The 20621-nt window shown below is 41.8% G+C and overlaps 1 protein-coding gene across 1 annotated transcript in view; it reads left to right on the top strand.

Moving 5' to 3' along the window:
• Positions 1-8713, top strand: part of rb1 (retinoblastoma 1) — a 123360-nt gene extending 114647 nt beyond the window's left edge. The window contains exons 26-27 of the mRNA XM_060936128.1: positions 64-110; positions 7471-8713. Of these exons, the coding sequence (XP_060792111.1) occupies positions 64-110; positions 7471-7541 (118 nt within the window). The 3' untranslated portion in view covers positions 7542-8713. The remainder of the gene's footprint in view (positions 1-63; positions 111-7470) is intronic.
• Positions 8714-20621: the final 11908 nt, after the last annotated feature.

Genomic DNA, 20621 nt, shown 5'->3' with positions numbered 1-20621 from the left:
CATAATCATGCAATGGTGGGTTTTTCTTTTTTTTTGTTAAAGTAATTATTTTGTCTCTTACAGCAAATCAAGCGGCGAGTCTACACTGGACAAGAAGCTGGCTGAGATGCGTAAGTCTCTCCATGAGTAGAGAAATCATAAATCCATTCACTCGGCCACTAGCAGGTGAATGCTGTAATGATCTCCCTGTTTTCTCTTGATGAGGAGAATCTTGGTAGCGAATATTATTTGAGCCATTCCACCGAATCGGTGCCATTTCCGTCCCTAGAAAATTATATGTATAAATGCACATAAAAATGTACTTTAAAATACATTTCCTTATTACACAGAATGTCCTGCACATTGATCTGATTTCAAATTTAAGATATATAATTGTAAGGATTAATAAAAACTACCTAAAACACTGAAAAATAGCATGCTACCTGTCCCCACACTCTAAGTTTATGCTTAACTATGAAATATTATGATTAAAATCCTTCAGAAACAGTATTTTTTTTTGCACTGTTGTGTGACTCCGTATCCTATCCATGGTTTAAATATATTTTTTTCATAAGAAATCCACAATATCTTAGTTAAAATACACATTTTAGTCGTGTCCCTGGGTTTTCACTCAGTCCTGTTACCCAAACATATTACCCCATCTGACAAATTTGGAACATTCCATAAATCACATGCTCAACAGGAAGTTACATCAGTTGTGTCTTCTGAAGGCCATGGGAAGACCAAAACTTGGTTCTCTCATTTACTTTTCTGTATATTTGATGATTTTTTTTAACTTTGACTGATAAGGTCAATGTCAACATACTGTCCTGTTACTTAAATTATTTCTTAGATGATATTTGTTTATTTTAAAAATACAGATTTTTGGTAAATCACTAGAATGTGCTAAGTGTGGTCATGCTATTAGTGATGACGCCATGTGGCTTAATTCCATTAGCTAATCCTAGGCTAAAAACTCAGTCCTGTTACTTTCAGAGTTTTGGTAACAGGACTGAAAAAAAACGCAGCCATCTTTGACTTCCAAACCTTGTAATGTAGCCTGAGGTTGACCAATACACATTTTAAATAGTTAAATATGTGTTATTATAATCAGTGTTGAAAAGATACCAAATTAAGTTTAATTTGGGAGTGGTACAACAAGCAAATGGCACCCATTCGGTGGAATGTCCCATTTACTTGATGGTGAGCTACTTGGTTAAGTGGATTAATAGAGAGATGTACAGGGGAGTTGGAGAACAACATGGACATGGTGCTTATCCTTTTCTTTGAAAGTGCTCAGTGTGAAACATCATGATTGTGATCTTAAGTCAGTGGCCAGCATGTGGCCGTGAGTCTGGTGTTTTCTCTTTGTGTTGCTTGCAAAAGATATTGGAGTCTGGTTAGCTTGCGTTTTTATTTAATTTTTTTATTAATTTTTTCCCCTTTTCCTTCCCCTTGTCATGGTTAACCATGAGGTGATCTCATATTGTTCTGTAGCTGTAACAGCAATAGAATAATATGAGAGTTTTGCTTGAGCCATGAAGAGGATGATGAGGTTTTGATTGCGTAGGAAGTGCTGGAGTTTGCGGCTATCGGACCACCATAAGAGTGGATTATTTGCTTACCACATGGAAGCCTTTGTTCTCCAAAACGAGTAGTTTTCTGTCTCTCTCTTTCTGTCTCGCGCTCTGTTTCTTGCGCTCTTTCTGTCTCGTGCGCTCTTTGTCTTGCGCTCTTTCTTTGTCTTGCACTCTTTCTTTCTGTCTCGCTCTCTTTTTCTGTTTCTCTCTCTGTCTCGCGCTCTTTGTCTCGCACACTCTGTCTCATGCTTTCTTTTTGTCTCGCTCTCTCTCTCGCACGCTCTCTCTGTCTCGCTCTCTTTGTCACGTGCGCGCTCCTTCTTTCTGTCATGCGTGCGCTCTTTCTTTCTGTCTGTGGGTGGTAGAAGAGAGCAACTGGACTTGCTTGAAGATTCTTGAAGACGTTTCACCTCCCATCCGAAAGGCTTCTTCAGTTCTGTCTGGCTAATAGGGAGTATCAGGTATTTATCCTCTCATGGATGAAAAGCTCATCTAAGGTGTCGTTGAGTCATCCTGTTGGTGTAGGTCACTGGGGGCTGGGTGTGAATGGCCTCGAGAGTCATTAGGGTGATCAGTGGATTGCCTGTTAGGGTGATCAATGGAATGCTGATTCTCTCTGTCCTCCTGTGAGTCACTCAGGCTACGTTTACATTACGTCGAATCAGCGGATCATCAGATTAACGTTCTTAAAACGATTCGCGTTTACACTAAAACCGTTAGCCGTGCACACAGCAACACCAATACGCGGATACGCTCGGCTCCGCAGGCATCCTGCGCTCCAAATCACTCCGCCCTGAACAGCGAGTGCCCTCTGGAGGGTGTGCACTCCGGCCCTGCGCAGCTCACAGAGCGCGCGAGTGAAGTGAACAAGCCACGATTCGGGACTGAGCCGCTGTGTGTGAGATCCCAGCGCATATCACTTATTACTTGCAAGTGGAAGGATGGCAAGCCTAAAGACAATCATAACTACACAATGGGCAGTATTTGCATCAGTATTTGCAGTATTTTCATACTTTTATACTCTTTAATGAAAGGTGATACAAGGCGGAAGTCTGCGCCGTTTTTCAGCAGTCGCGTCACATGACCAACGCCAGCGAATCAGGAAGGTGGATGTCACAGTGACGTTGTCCAATGAGACGCCAGCTAGAGCTCAGCACAGCGTATTCGCGTATTCTGAATGTTTACACAGCACCGGAGCTGATACGATCTAGATTGAATACGTGGACGCTGGCGGATTCCCGTTTCCCCGCTTTTTCAGGGGGGTTAATGTAAACGGACAGTGCATCCGCGAAGAAAACGAGACAGATACGGTCTAGTGTAAACGTAGCCTCAGGCTACATCCACACGACAACGGCAACGAGATGTTATTTAAAAATATATCGCGTCCAAATGGGCAACGATCAGTAAAAAATCAGGTCCATATGGCAACGCAATGCTTGCTGAAAACGATGCAATACACATGCCACACCTCTAGGGGCGCTGTAAGACGGTCCCTTCGGAGACACCAGAACAATAGAAGTAAGGACGCATGCGCATAAACTATTATGCGCGAGACTTCATATTAGCTACAAAGTCAGGAAAATCTGTTTGTAAAATTACATTATAATGACCAAATACAATGAAAAGTATTTTTCCAGTCTCACCTGTGAAAGGTAATCCCATGTGATCTCGTTTGGACGGTAAACCTGTTGGTACAGTTAAACGCAGCACATGAATCTTTATTCTCCGCTTTGACCTATCCAATATGGTGGCGAGGATGACGTATGATTCTACGCGGAAGGCGGCGTCTTTAATGGTCCGGAATAAATTGAATGCTACATGTTGATGGATTAATTTGCTCTTCTACGCCCTTTTTGAGCAATGTATTGTAGGAGTTAAACCAACATCTGAAGAGGTGAGATCGCTCCTTTTTTTCCCTATTTTTGCTGGCGGGATTGACTCTGCCCTAAGGGCAGAGTCTCTCACTCTCTCTCACTGTGCACCATTACACAATAAATATTCACAGTGAAAATATTTTGTAAGCACGTTTCATGAACCAAGTTATAGGATTTGTTGACAACTCGCATCGAGTTCGTTACACTTCTACCCGGCGTGAAGCACTCAGTCATGTGGTTGTGACGTCATCGTAAACAAATCCGTTCTACTCATCCAGACGACTTCACAACGGCAACGTTGCCAGATCTTTCCACTCTGGAACCCGTTCTCAAAAAGATTGCGTTTTGGGCACCCAAAACGCCGGTGCCGTGTGGACGCCAGGCCTAAACGATAAGCAGTTGTATCGGAGTCACCTGAATCCGTTGCCGTGTGGACAGGGCCTCAGGCTACATCCACACGACAACAGCAACGAGATGTTATTTAAAAAAATATCGCGTCCACATGGGCAACGATCAGTAAAATATCAGGTCCATATGGCAACGCAACGCTTGCTGAAAATGATGCAATACACATGCCACACCTCTAGGGGCGCTGTAAGACGGTCCCTTCGGAGACACCAGAACAATAGAAGTAAGGACGCATGCGCATAAACTATTATGCGCGAGACTTCATATTAGCCACAAAGTCAGGAAAATCTGTTCGTAAAATTACATTATAATGACCAAATACAATGAAAAGTATTTTTCCAGTCTCACCTGTGAAAGGTAATCCCATGTGATCTCGTTTGGACGGTAAACCTGTTGGTACAGTTAAACGCAGCACATGAATGAGGCATCTTTATTCTCCGCTTTGACCCATCCAATATGGCGGCGAGGATGACGTATGATTCTACGCGGAAGGCGGCGTCTTTAATGGTCCGGAATAAATTGAATGCTACACGTTGATGGATTAATTTGTTCTTCTACGCCCTTTTTGAGGAATGTATTGTAGGACTTAAACCAACATCTGAAGAGGTGAGATCGCTCCTTTTTTTCCCTATTTTTGCTGGCGGGATTGACTCTGCCCTAAGGGCTATTCTCTCTCTCTCTCTCTCTCTCTCTCTCTCTCTCTCTGCACCATTACACAATAAATATTCACAGTGAAAATATTTTGTAAGCGCATTTCATGAACCAAGTTATAGGATTTGTTGACAACTCGCATCGAGTTCGTTACACTTCTACCCGGCGTGAAGCACTCACAGTCATGTGGTTGTGACGTCATCGTAAACAAATCCGTTCTACTCATCCAGACAACTTCGCAACGGCAACGTTGCCAGATCTTTCCACTCTGGAACCCGTTCTCAAAAGATTGCGTTTTGGGGCACCCAAAACGCCGGTGCCGTGTGGACGCCAGGCCTAAACGATAAACAATTGTATCGGATTCACCTGAATCCGTTGCTGTGTGGACAGGGCCTCAGTGCGTTTACATGCACATCCAAATCGAGCTACCGTCGGTAATCGAGCTAAGGGTCCCAGCAGGGGTGCCAGAGAAATCCAACCCTACATGCACACAAGTTAATCGAGCTATTGTGTGAGGTACATTGTGCACCCGAGCCACAGGTGGCGCTACACGCCCCATCGTGTTGGTACACTTCCGGTTGTCGTCATGAAGAAGAGCTATTCAAGAGTATAAACAAAGTTATCAGCAGTGTTGCCAGATACTGCTGACATTTTCCAGCCCAAAACATGTTCAAATCCGCCAAAATGCACTTAAAACCGCCCAATCTGGCAACACTGGCAGTTCTGTGTTCACAAGTTCCGTGCTCAAGCTGTTAGGCTTGCTCTAACAGACTGTATGGCTACAAACTGTCCTGCGCAGACCACTGTTTTGTAAGACAACTTATTTTGCACAATTGTATATTTTTCTAAAGTCCATTTTTTGCTTACAATTTAACTTGTGTCTTAATAAACACAAAGTTCAGTTGTGTTTTTTTTTTATTGACATTCTTCAGATGTTGTACATCTATCTATATATATATATATATATATATATATATATATATATATACACACACACAATGACTCGTTTATGTACACAATTCACAGCTATGCAACAGCTGTACAGATGTATTTGGTGATACAGTAAGTGAGCTAAATTTTAACAGTGCAAACAATACCACAAAAAGAAAAAATTCATGCCGTTGTCATGCCGACCGAGGCTGTTGTGTTTCCCGCTTGTGGTCTCGTCACTCGTCACTTCCGGAAGGGGCAGTGCTGAAGTAAGTAGCTCGAATACGTAGCTCAATAGGGTATACATGCACTAAGTAGCTCGGCAGAAATCGCATAATCTAGGTCGTGTAGCTCGATTCCGAGAAATCAAGTTCGGTTCAATTTCAGCCGTATTAAGGTGTATACATGGCATTTTGAACTTCAATTTCAGTCGAGCAACGGCAGAAATTCGATTCTCTCTATGTGCATGTAAACGCACTGACCGAAAACAGCTGGTTTTTGGTGTGCATTCAGTTGTCTGGGAAGTGTGCCAAGGACTGCATTGTAGGTGGCTGATAAATTATATCTTAGGCCCTGTCCACACGGCAATGGATTCAGGTGAATCTGATAAAATTGTTTATCGTTTCGGCCTGGCGTCCACACGGCACCGGCGTTTTGGGTGCCCCAAAACGATATTTTTTGAGAACGGGTTCCAGAGTGGAAAAATCTGGCAACGGCGCCGTTGCGAAGTCGTCTGGATGAGTAGAACGGATTTGTTTACGATGACGTCACAAACACATGACTAGAACAAGCAGCACTCTTGCTGTTTTGTATGAACCACTGCATTGCATTCACTTTTGTATACAGCTTTTCTTTTAAATAAGTAACTGAACCATTTCTTGAATTTCTTTTTTTTTATTGGATAAGACTACTTTTCAAAATGTTCACACACAATATAAAAAGTTATATAAATTATATATCAAAATGCTTTTCAAAATGTTCACACACAATAAGAAAATTCAGTTATATAAAACTATGCACACTAATAAAACTAATTTGTACACACAGAAGGCACGATTTCCTCGCGTAGTCGCAGCCATCTTCTTCTTCTTGTTGTGTGTGTGTTCCTGTGAGTGCTTCACGCCGGGTAGAAGAAGGGGTTTATGCGCATGCGTCCTACTTCTTCTATTGTTCTGGTGTCTCCGATGGGACCGTCTTACAGCGCACGTAGAGGTGTGGCATGTGTATTGCATCGTTTTCAGCAAGCGTTGCATTGCTATATGTACCTGATATTTTACTGATCCGTTGCCCATGTGGACGCGATATTTTTTTTAATAAAATCTCGTTGCCGTTGTTGTGTGGATGTAGCCTTAGACCCCCAGCTCTGTTCAGTGATGGCCGTTCCAGGTTGACAAAAATGGCTTCTTTAACTCCTCGCTCATCCCAACGATCCTCTCTGGCTAAGTGAGGATCTTTCTTTCTGTCGCGTGTGCTGTCTCTCATTGAGTCATCCTGTTGGTGTGGGTCTCCAGTGACCCACACCAACTGGATGACTTAACGACACCTTAGATGAGCTTTTCATCCATGAGAGGATAAATACCTGATACTCCCTATTAGCCAGACAGAACTGAAGAAGCCTTTCGGATGAGAGGTGAAACGTCTTCAAGCAAGTCCAGTTGCTCTCTTCTACCACCCACAGTTTACTATGACCTGGATGACTGAGAATCTTCACAGACATTTTTCTTTCTGTCGCGCGTGCTGTCTGTCGTGTGCACTCTCCCTTTCTTTCCGTCTGTCTCGCGTGCTCGCTCTTTCTTTCTGTCTGTCTTGTGCACACCCTCTCTCTTTCTTTCTGTCTGTCTCGCGCGCTCTCTTTCCGTCTGTCTCATGTGCTGTCTCTCTTTCTCTCTCTGGTTGTTGGACAAGAGAAGAAATAACACAGGTAGCTGCTTGCCTACTCGTCTGCCAGGAAACTATAAAACCACCCCTTTTCTGAATTTAACTTGTCCGAGTCTGTCTCCCTGTTCTCAGAACCCTGAGGTTCACAAACACAACACTTTGTGTCGTAGGTTCAGTTCGCAATCGCATGCAGGAACAGAAAATGAAGGAGGAGGCTGAGAAGGACGACCCAGAGCCCTGATGTGAAAACGCCTCATCATCGATGTCTGCTCCCACAGACTGTGTTCACTCTTCATTTGCATTTTTACTAATTCCACTGTAAGTGTCTGAATCAGTAAGAGTATCGCAGAAAGATTTCAACCCATCGCATCAGAGGGTAAATTTATAATCTTCAGTAGTGATGTACTGGAATGAAAATTCTTGGTTGAAACCTGCAATTCACTACATGGTTTTATTAACTGGTTGCTGGTACTTTTGCAAAAAGATAAATTATTTAGTTTTTTTTATGCTTGTAAAGCATTCGCTTATGCTTAATGAAATGAGTAACCCTACTGACAAAAAATATACGATATAAACATTCTCGAACTGTAAAGTTTATCTGGGAGTGTTGTAATAACATCTAGGGACTATTTTACAGAAACATTTTTATATAAAACTAGACACGCGTAGTGTTTTTAGGCAGAAACACTGTCTTGTTCTTAAGTAGAGACACCAAAATAAAATTCTTGTCTGAAACAGAAGTGGAGGATACACTTTTTTTTTTTTTTTTAACTGTCACCAAAATGTTAATTTATTTTGCTTTATTATTTGCCTTGAAAAGCATTAATTGATACTTGGTGGTGGAGGGGGAAAGGATACTGAAATGTCAGTCCTTTCATTAAGATGTGACTCCACAAATAAACTTTTTTCAAAGTCCCACGGGGCCTTGATGGCACTAATGGATCTTAGGCAGAAATATTTTTTATTTTTTTAATTAAAAAAGGTTTTTTTTGTTTTGTTTTTTTCCCCCAGAAATGCTATGGTTATGAAATGAATGCGTATGTCCGTGCGTGCATTTACATACTTGTATTTCTCTCTTTTAATATATTGCATTGCTTTCTTTCCTGAATGGCTTTTTTTTTTTTGGCTATTGAAATGCTAGCTGTTAGAAATAGGGTTTTACCTTTTTTGTATTAAGTCTTTTTGTCAAAAGGTTTGTTAATAACTGACTTGAGATAGTGTTTGATTAATGTCTTATGTGATCGTCTTTTAGGAAAATAAAATGTAAAAGGGCAGCACTGTGTGTCACAGGATGCATTTGTTTCCGATCAAGTATGTACCAGCGCTCCAAAACAGGAATCTGATGAAAATAGAGAAGCAGAAGTATTTGAACAATAACTGTCTTGTTTCAATAAATATTTGCAATCAACACGATTTTTTAAAAAATAGCTACTTCCTCTTGGACGACTAGTAGTGGCAGGCTTGGTCCTGCCACTCAGGGAGACAAATGCATGCAACTTAGGAATGGTCATGGAAGATTTTTCCAAGTAGGAGCACATTATTCTGGGTCATACTGTACAGCTTGGACTTAAAAACAACCCATGCACACACTCCAGTGGTTGATAAAATATAGAAAGATCACAGACTATGGAAGGATACAAAATACGGAGTAGTTATGTATGCTAGCAATTTACGGATTGGTTACCGATTTCATACAGATGATGCATCACAGATTTAAAAAAAAAAAGTCTAAAACAATTCAATGTTTGGACTGCTGAAGTTCATAATTAAAATATCTTACCTACATTTATATGTTTATTAATTTACTACTGATATTTCATGGAAAATCACATCTGTGGATAAAAGATCTGTACTCCATGACTTCATGATGCAACAAGGATGTACAAAAATGCCTGGGGAAAAATAGTACGTGCTCAGACATCACCACATGTAAACAATTACCTGATCAGTCAGATGTTTTATCAGGTCAGGTCCAGGCCTGGAAAAATGGCTCCAGAAGCAATCGCACAGATACGGATAAACCCAGGCCTGGGCTTTAGGCATCATTATCAGTCTGGTGTCACCACCAACCACATAAACTGCAGGGGGACCGATTTATTTATAGTTGTAGTTATAGTTATTAGTATTGTGGGACCAGACTTTAAAGCAGATACGCAGAACCATGGCCTCACTTTTTGTTTATAAATGCCTTGAGACCTCAAGAATGGCACAGGAATAGTTTTAAGCGTTAATAATAAATCTAATACAGTAATTTTTTACGATTAAAGTGATTCATGTAGGTAGCGGTCTGAGTGAATGACCTTGACGTCTGTAACGTCACAGCAGGAAGGCTGTCGGTCTCATCGCCATTTCTGCTATACTAAAACACAGCTGACTGCAACTTCGATCCTCCATGTTGAGCTAATTTATCGCCATGCAAGATGTGTTGCTGGCCGGTACAGCAACACAGCAGAAGGTGGATTTATGTTGCATTCATGGCTCAAGAATGTTCAAACTACAAAGAGTTGGACGCGTTTTGCAAGAAATTCATGGATTGGGCGCCGACGAAGCAGTCTCTCCTCTGCCCTGCACATTTTACTGAAGACTCGTACGAGACCTCTGATCTGTTGAGGAGTGTTGGATATAAGCCTGTATTGAAAGAGGGTGTAGTACCAACAATTAAAGGAAAAGAAAACTACAAGAAAAAATTATTCATTCATTCATTCCTTCATTTATTAAAACAAATAAAAACGGAAATAAAAACAAATAAAAGCTAAATAAATAAAAGCAAATAAAAACGGAATGTAATAATTTACATCCCAGCGTGCTCGCGGGGCGTGTGTGGGCATGTGAGGACACTCCTCCTCACCAATCAGTGCACAGGGGAGTGTCTGCTCACGCCCCCAGCCTCACTCGCCACGGTTTGGCTCGCTTCAGCCCCACTCCAAAACGGTGCGAGTTTTAGGGGCTAAGCAGGGCTGAAGCGAGCCGAGTCGTGCTGGTTTTTGGTAGTCGAAACGCGAGCCGTGTCGGGCTGAAGCGAGCTGAAGTGAGCTGAAAAAGGGTAGTGGAAAAGGGCCATTAGTCCAACACAGCAGCAGAGACAGTTTCACATAAAGGCAGCAACAGCCATCGTCAAATGCTGTGGTTGGAGTCTTGTTCTCAGACTCAACTCAGTAGTAGACTCAACTCAGACTTGATTCAAAATTCTCTTGAATGACTTGGACTTGATTTGGACTTGAACACTGGGGAATCGAGACTGGACTTGGACTCGAAGTTTCGTGCCTCAACTATAACACTGGTTACAAGTCTAATAGTGCTAACAAGTAGGGAAAACTTACCACCTAAGGTTTAGCATCATGCTAAATCCTCACAGACCTCAAATCACACCATGCTGTTAAGTCACCTCAACTCACTTTTGTGGTTACTGACACTGTCTGACACTTTTAAAAATATTTCTTTTTTTAGCATCTAGCTTAATGTTACTTCCTACTGTACTAACATCAAATGAGAGTTATCTATAAAAGTTACTGTTATCTTTAAAAGTGGACGATCACAGAGCTAAAAACAGTTGTAGCTCCGTCTTGAAGAGAACATAGTTTGTTATCACTCAGTGTTAGTAGTGAATAGGAGACATTCCCTAAAGTCTGAAACAAGAATTGTATATTAAAAATTATTTGGATGACAACATGTCAGTTAGAGCTGTAAAAAAAAAAAAAAGCAGTGGTCACATCACAGGGGAATAGAATCCACCACGTAAAATACTGAATGGAATTCACTTGAATGCAAGAGGATGTGATATGTGAAAAAGGGATTTGCTTCAAGTACCAGTTAATTTAAGTTAACAGGATAAGTGGCTACAGATAATGGATGGATGGAAGAAAGTAATGAAATGAAATGTTTCAAAATAAAAAAACATACTATAAGTAGCAAGAAGCCCTAATAAATGAAACAAAGTCAATATTTGGTGTGAGACGACCCTTTGCTTTAAAAAAAAAAGTAGTCTGAGGTACAATGAGTGCAGTTTTATAAGGAAATGAGCTGTAGGTTTTACTGAACATCTTGCAGAACCAGCTACAGTTCTTCTGGACACTTTGACTCTCACACTTGCTTCTTAATTTTGCACCAAAAACCCAGCAGCCTTCATTATGTTTTCTTTTTTCATTGGAAAAATGGTCTCTTATGTCATATCCTGCTCAGAAAGAAACATTTTTTTTTTCTGTAACATTAAATTTTGTGCTGGAAAACGAACGTTTGGACTCTAAAATGTTTTTGTACTGACTCGAAGAAGTACAAGTCAGTAGAAGTCATAAAATAGATATCTGTTAAAAGTTTGTCTGAAAAAAAAAGGGTTCCTAAGACTTTTGCACAGTACTATGAGTTGTCATTCTTGAGTAAATAAAAATCATTAGCTTGGTATAAGAGGAACAAAAAATTTTGGACATTCTGTTATTAGAAAATAATCAGGTTTGGGCTGGTATCAGTAATTCCGCATCACCACACCAATCTATTGTATATTTTCCTGCAACAGCATGTCCAGTCATGTTTTATTACTCACTTAGTATCGATATTATTATATTATATTATATTATATTATATTATATTATATTATATTATATTATATTATATTATGGGCGGCAGGGTGATGTAGTAGTTAGCACTGTTGCCTCACAGCAAGAAGGTCCTGGGTTCGAGCCCCAGGGCCGGCGAGGGCCTTTCTGTGCTGAGTTTGCATGTTCTCCCCGTGTCCGCGTGGGTTTCCTCCGGGTGCTCCGGTTTCCCCCACAGTCCAAAGACATGCAGGTTAGGTTAACTGGTGACTCTAAATTGAGCGTAGGTGTGAATGTGAATGGTTGTCTGTGTCTATGCAACAGCCCTGTGATGACCTGGCGACTTGTCCAGGGTGTACCCCGCCTTTCGCCTGTAGTCAGCTGGGATAGGCTCCAGCTTGCCTGCGACCCTGTAGAACAGGATAAAGCGGCTACAGATAATGAGATGAGATATTATATTATATTATATTATATTATATTATATTATATTATATTATATTATATTATGGTGGCACGGTGGTGTAGTGGTTAGCACTGTCGCCTCACAGCAAGAAGGTCCGGGTTCGAGCCCAGCGGCCAATGAGGGCCTTTCTGTGCGGAGTTTGCATGTTCTCCCCGTGTCCGCGTGGGTTTCCTCCGGGTGCTCTGGTTTCCCCCACAGTCCAAAGGCATGCAGGTTAGGCTAATTGGTGGCTCTAAATTGACCATAGGTGTGAACGTGAGGGTGAATGATTGTCTATGTCTATGTGTTAGCCCTGTGATGACCTCACAATAGAACACAGACAACATATCAAATGTCGAAAGTGAGACATTTTGAAATTTCATGCCAGCAACACATCTCACAAAAGTTGGGACAGGGGCAATAAGAGGCTGGAAAAGTTAAAGGTACAAAAAAGGAACAGGTGGAGGACCAAATTGCAACTCATTAGGTCAATTGGCAATAGGTCATTAACATGACTGGGTATAAAAAGAGCACCTTGGAGTGGCAGCGGCTCTCAGAAGTAAAGATGGGAAGAGGATCACCAATCCCACTAATTCTGCGCCGACAAATAGTGGAGCAATATCAGAAAGGAGTTCGACAGTGTAAAACTGCAAAGAGTTTGAACATATCATCATCTACAGTGCATAATATCATCAAATGATTCAGAGAGTCTGGAAGAATCTCTGTGCGTAAGGGTCAAGGTCGGAAAACCATACTGGGTGCCCGTGATCTTCGGGCCCTTAGACGGCACTGCATCACATACAGGCATGCTTCTGTATTGGAAATCACAAAGTGGGCTCAGGAATATTTCCAGAGAACATTATCTGTGAACACAATTCACTGTGCCATCCGCCGTTGCCAGCTAAAACTCTATAGTTCAAAGAAGAAGCCGTATCTAAACATGATCCAGAAGTGCAGACATCTTCTCTGGGCCAAGGCTCATTTAAAATGGACTGTGGCAAAGTGGAAAACTGTTCTGTGGTCAGACGAATCAAAATTTGAAGTTCTTTATGGAAATCAGGGACGCCGTGTCATTCGGACTAAAGAGGAGAAGGACGACCCAAGTTGTTATCAGCGCTCAGTTCAGAAGCCTGCATCTCTGATGGTATGGGGTTGCATTAGTGCGTGTGGCATGGGCAGCTTACACATCTGGAAAGACACCATCAATGCTGAAAGGTATATCCAGGTTCTAGACCAACATACGCTCCCATCCAGACGACGTCTCTTTCAGGGAAGACCTTGCATTTTCCAACATTTAATGATTTAATTTGCTTCAGAATGTGATTGTCTCAGTTCATCTGATTATTTAATTAATTAGCCTTTTACGTTTTATCAGTGAAAATGCATGCATGTACATGTATGTTGCATAAGTTATAACACCTATCCTGTTTTAATGAGAGTCAACCCACAATTAATGAAGTCAAATCAGTCTTAGTTCAGCAAGTCGGTGATGGTATTTCTTACTTTCACCGTAAATTTTTATTTCTATGACTTTGGTCTATAGCTATCAAAGGCTTCTGCCTTAAAACCAGTTACTGCAGTGACGTCACGCACTCAGGGCTGGCTGGCTCAGTGGGGCAGCTCGAATGACAACTTTGTGGTTCATTTTAACTCTCAAAAATATTTTTTTAATTCCCATTTATGCAGCATACAAGAGTCAAGGATGGAGATACTATCCACTCAGAAATGTATTTAAAAATAAAGGCTCTGCGTATCTGCTTTAAACAAGCTCCATGACCTGAAACTTGGAAACTATGCCCTTAGCTGGCTAATTAATTTGGATAGTTAGGGCCCAAGCACCGTTCGGTGTGAAGACCCTATTGTTTTTCAAAGGATTATTATTATTATTATTCTGCCGCGTTTGGCCTTATTTGAGGCATTTCCCATGCACCAAAACTCATGAAATTTGATACACACATCATTGTCACCACTACTCAGCCACAGACTTTTGGCCCCGAGCATGGCCCAGGGACTTTTTCCATTTCCCATTGAAATGAATGGGTAGAACTTTGGAATGATGATGTCATCAGGCCATTTGGAGTGAAATTACACATGGTCGTTTTTAACGTACTCTTCCTGGACGGTTCATCAGATTCATGTCAAACTTGGCAAACATGATGCCAAGATATTGCTGAAGTTGAATTGCAAAGGGATTTTTGATATATTGTAATATGTTGAAATATTATAACACAATATGCCAAGATATTGCTGAATGTTGAACTTGATATCTTGTAATATGATTCTGATTCTGATACTCTTTAGCCGTTATGGGCCTGTCTGGTATAGCGCCACAAATTGGCCAAGGAAAGAATAGGGTTTTGAAAATGTGTTTTGACACATGATGAATTTTAACATGCTCCTCCTAGACAGTTCATGAGATTCATGTGAAATTTGTTATACGTGATGCCAAGATGTCGCTGATATTAAACTGCGAGGGGATTTTTGATATCTTGTAATATGTTGAAATGGCTTTATGATTTTAATATCCACATAACCAGGAAACGTGTCAGAAAGCCACAGTGCATTGACTGTATGGTCAGACACTTCTTACTTCAATAGATATTATGATTATTATGATAACCTGACGCCCAATGGGCCTGCCTGTTATAGCGCCACCACTTGGCCAAGCAGGAAATGTGCCAGAAATTGGCAGTGCCTTAACTGATTGATCTGACACTTTACAAAATATTTTGTATTATGATTGTGATGATGGGACGGCACGGTGGTGTAGTGGTTAGCGCTGTCGCCTCACAGCAAGAAGGTCCTGGGTTCGAGCCCCGGGGCCGGCGAGGGCCTTTCTGTGTGGAGTTTGCATGTTCTCCCCGTGTCCGCGTGGGTTTCCTCCGGGTGCTCCGGTTTCCCCCCACAGTCCAAAGACATGCAGGTTAGGTTAACTGGTGACTCTAAATTGACCGTAGGTGTGAATGTGAGTGTGAATGGTTGTCTGTGTCTATGTGTCAGCCCTGTGATGACCTGGCGACTTGTCCAGGGTGTACCCCGCCTTTCGCCCGTAGTCAGCTGGGATAGGCTCCAGCTTGCCTGCGACCCTGTAGAAGGATAAAGCGGCTAGAGATAATGAGATGAGATGAGATTGTGATGATATTCACATGTGTAATTCAGATGCCTAGCATAGCGCCACCATCTGGCCAAGAAGGTAATGGAGAAAAAATGTTCAATTCATTGATGGATTGATCTGAAACTTAACAAAATATTGGATAGCGTGAGTCTGATGATATATACAATTCTGTGCACACTCGTACACACTCACAGTCATATGCATATTTATGCATACACACATACACTCTCACAAGTATGTACTCACATGCACATGCAACATCTATGAGCACACTCTCTTTCACACACACTCTCTCTCTCTCTCCCGCTGACAAACAGAGGCACGCACGCACACACAATAATAGCGGCGCTCCAGCGGAGCACCATACCTAAGAAAAAATGGTAAACCCATCAAGTCGATTTTTTGTGGTTTGTCCGTGTACGTGTACCACCAGTCATGCACACCGCCTAGTGGCCAGTGTTAGTAATTACCAGTCATACACACCGTCTAGTGGTCAGTGTTAGTGATTACCAGTCATACACACCGCCTAGTGGCCAGTGTTAGTAATTACCAGTCTCAGACACACCGCCTAGTGGCCAGTGTTAGTAATTACCAGTCTCGCACACACCGCCTAGTGGCCAGTGTTAGTAATTACAGTCATACACACCGCCTAGTGGCCAGTGTTAGTAATTACCAGTCTCAGACACACCGCCTAGTGGCCAGTGTTAGTAATTACCAGTCTCGCACACACCGCCTAGTGGCCAGTGTTAGTAATTACCAGTCATACACACACCGCCTAGTGGCCAGTGTTAGTAATTACCAGTCTCTCACACACCGCCTCGTGGCCAGTGTTAGTAATTACCAGTCTCACATACACCGCCTAGTGGCCAGTGTTAGTAATTACCAGTCTCTCACACACCGCCTCGTGGCCAGTGTTAGTAATTACCAGTCTCTCACACGCCGCCTAGTGGCCAGTGTTTGTAATTATCAGTCATACACACCGCCTAGTGGCCAGTGTTAGTAATTACCAGTCATACACACACCGCCTAGTGGCCAGTGTTAGTAATTACCAGTCATACACACCGCCTAGTGGCCAGTGTTAGTAATTACCAGTCTCTCACACACCGCCTAGTGGCCAGTGTTAGTAATTACCAGTCTCACACACCGCCTAGTGGCCAGTGTTAGTAATTACCAGTCATACACACACCGCCTAGTGGCCAGTGTTAGTAATTACCAGTCATACACACCGCCTAGTGGCCAGTGTTAGTAATTACCAGTCTCACACACACCGCCTAGTGGCCAGTGTTAGTAATTACCAGTCTCACACACCGCCTAGTGGCCAGTGTTAGTAATTACCAGTCATACACACCGCCTAATGGTCAGTGTTAGTAATTACCAGTCATACACACACCGCCTAGTGGCCAGTGTTAGTAATTACCAGTCATACACACACCGCCTAGTGGCCAGTGTTAGTAATTACCAGTCATACACACCGCCTAGTGGCCAGTGTTAGTAATTACCAGTCTCACACACACCGCCTAGTGGCCAGTGTTAGTAATTACCAGTCTCACACACCGCCTAGTGGCCAGTGTTAGTAATTACCAGTCATACACACCGCCTAGTGGCCAGTGTTAGTAATTACCAGTCATACACACCGCCTCGTGGCCAGTGTTAGTAATTACCAGTCTCACACACTGCCTAGTGGCCAGTGTTAGTAATTACCAGTCATACACACCGCCTAGTGGCCAGTGTTAGTAATTACCAGTCTCACACACACCGCCTAGTGGCCAGTGTTAGTAATTACCAGTCTCACACACACCGCCTAGTGGCCAGTGTTAGTAATTACCAGTCATACACACCGCCTAGTGGTCAGTGTTAATAATTATCAGTCATACACACCGCCTAGTGGCGAGTGCTAGCCAGTAAAGAAATAAAACAAAAGAGACTGGCTATGATATAAGAAAATTCTACAACCCAGAAACAGATAGGAGCGCCGCTTTCAGGCAGTGCCTAAATTTATATATTAGTGACCTGCCATCATTGTGCATTTTGTTGCAGACATATGAAAACTCTGCACACACACACTTAGTCTTTTTCTGTCTCTCATCTGTCAAGCAGTCATGGCATTTGCAACATGCACATCACCTTTGAACATTTGATGAATATATCACATGTGACTGTTTTGTTGGGTGGTGGAATGTCCTGGGTTGCGGAACCACACGTGCGAGGGCCCGTCAAGGCCGCTAGCGGCTTTAATTATTATTATTGTTTTTTCTGTCGCGTTTGGCCTTATTTGAGGCATTTCCCATGCACCAAAACTCATGAAATTTGATACACACATCAGTTATTGTAACCACTACTCAGCCACAGACGTTTGGCCTTGGGCATGGCCCAGGGACTTCATAGCACTCCTTTTTCTATTTCCCATTGAAATGAATGGGTAGAACTTTGGAGTGATGATGTCATAAAGCCATTTGGAGTGAAATTACACATGGTCATTTTTAACGTACTCCTCCTAGATGGTTCATCAAATTCATGTCAAACTTGGCAAACATGATGCCAAGATATTGCTGAATTTGAATTGCAAAGGGATTTTTGATATATTGTAATATGTTGAAATATTATAACATATGCCAAGATATTGCTGAATGTTGAACTCAGTATCTTGTAATAGGATTCTGATTCTCATACTGTTACAATTCTGTGCACACTCATACTGAGTCCAGTCCTTATTTTACACATGCACATGATCAAATACACACAAACACAAGTACATACATACAGAAGTACAAATATAAACCTAAGCAAAAAAGTTAGAAAGTTGAACCTTAAATATATTGTTAAATGGAAAATGTACACACAATAGCTTCATGTGTACTAAAGTACACTGGCATAACCTTTGCTTTTACACAGTACATGCATGTTCTTTTCACATATACATGGTCTACTAATGTACCTGCTTCAGTGGTAGGTACTGAAACAATCTGTGTGAAGTCTTTGGCTGCCATAAAGTCAATAAGGCACTGAGTTTTTAAAGCATCTTCATTAAAATCTCCCAAAATGATTGTTATTACCTGCTTGGGATAATAGGTCAAGCAGATTTAACATACATGTACAGTAAATTATTTTGTTACACATACTGGAATGTCCTGGGTTGCGGACCCACACGTGCGAGAACCACATGTGCGAGGGCCCGTCAAGGCCGTTCGCGGCTTTATTATTATTATTTTTCTGTCGTGTTTGGCCTTATTTGAGGCATTTCCCATGCACGAAAACTCATGAAATTTGATACACACATCAGTCACCGCTACTCAGCCACAGACGTTTGGCCCCGAGCATGGCCCAGGGACTTCATAGCGCTCCTTTTTCCATTTCCCATTGAAATGAATGGGTAGAACTTTGGAGTGATGATAACACATGGTAATTTTTAACGTACTCCTCCTAGACGGTTCATCAGATTCATATCAAACTTGGCAAACATGATGCCAAGATATTGCTGAAGTTGAATTGTGAAGGGATTTTTGATATGTTGTAATATTATAACATATAATATGCCAAGATATTGCTGAATCTGATATGATTCTTTTTTTTAAGATATTTTTTGGGTTTTTTTTCACTTGGATAGGACAGTGTAGAGACAGGAAATGAGCAGGAGAGAGAGAGACGGGGAGGGATCAGGAAATGACCTCGGGTCAGAATCGAACCCGGGTCCCCGGATTTATGGTATGGCGCCTTATCCACCTGAGCCACGACACCCCCGTCTTGATATGATTCTGATTCATTTAATCTCTTTACAAACATAACACGCATGGGCATGTCCTAAACAAAATGTGGTGTCACAACATGAGTTTCAGGCTTGTGACCTGTAACCCACTGTGGTGAAAACAAAACACTACACCTCATTAAACTGCATTACAATCACATATCACATACTGTATTGTAACGTTACAAAATATTGGATATCGTGAGTCTGATGATATAACACATACAATTCTGTGCACACTCATACACACACTCACAGTCATAAGAATATTTATGCATACACACATACTGGAATGTCCTGGGTTGCGAACCCACACGTGCAAGAACCACACGTGCAAGAGCCCATGAAGGCCGCTAGCGGCTTTAATTGTGATTGTATTTTGACAGGATTGGTTAATGTTTGGGAAATCCCATTCGTCACTGTAGTCACTTCATCACTACAGAAAATGACCATTTTAAATGTAATGAATCAATTAAAACAATTAATAGGCCCAGGAGGCATTGCACTTTCAAACATTTTACCACAGACGTGGAGTAAATTGAAACGTTTACCTAGCCTGAACATTACTGTACCTCGTTACCATGTGACTTGCAAGTCTAATTGTGTTGGCAGAGAAGTAAACTAAAGTCATATGTCATAAAAAGCATAAACTTTATGCATGAAGTGGGTTTCATCCAATATTTACAAGTCAAATTATTTCTTACAAGAACACACTTTATTCATCACATGTACACTTAAGCACAGTGAAATTCCTCCTCTGCATTTAACCCATCTGAAGCAGTGAACACACTCATGCGCGCACACACATACCCAGAGCAGTAGGCAGCTATGCTACAGTGCCTATGGAGCAATTGCGGTTAGGTGCCTTGCTCAAGGCTCCCCCATGTTATCCTAACCACATGTCTTTGGACTGTGGGAGAAACACAGACACGGGAAGAACATGCAAACTCCACACAGAAAGGCCCCCGTCAGCCACTGGGCTCGAACCCAGGACCTTCTTGCTGTGAGGCGACAGTGCTAACCACTACACCACCAATCTTATTCAAATAGTGCAGTGTTAGAGGTGGGCATGGATGAACTGTTGTGCAGAAAGCATCATCGAGCATCCGGGTGAAACTGTGATATGTTGAGGTTCGCTGTATGCTTGTGACGACCTTTATATCTATTGTATAGAAGGTGCTGCAAGTAAGGTGTATGCAAATGTTTACCCCCACCCCAACCCGAGGTTTTGTTTGTTTTAAATATTGGTAGCTAGTCTTATGACATAGCACCATCTACTCTTGGGCATAGAAAATTGTAAACCAATTCACACCCAGGATTAAACGATTAATTTCTTTTTACAGTATTTTTTGAAATAAAGCCAAATAAGTTAATTACAAACAATCTTATGGAGATGCAAACAAAAGGAGCAGGAAACCCATCCTACATAGATTTTCAGATCTTAAATAGCTGAAAATATAGTATTTAGGAGAGCATTAAGAAAAAAGGTAATC

This window comes from Neoarius graeffei, chromosome 12, assembly GCF_027579695.1.
Source record: "Neoarius graeffei isolate fNeoGra1 chromosome 12, fNeoGra1.pri, whole genome shotgun sequence".
Classification (NCBI taxonomy): Eukaryota; Metazoa; Chordata; class Actinopteri; order Siluriformes; family Ariidae; genus Neoarius; species Neoarius graeffei.
The sequence above is the reverse complement of the archived record's forward strand: the minus strand, read 5'-3'. Positions and strand labels throughout refer to the sequence as shown.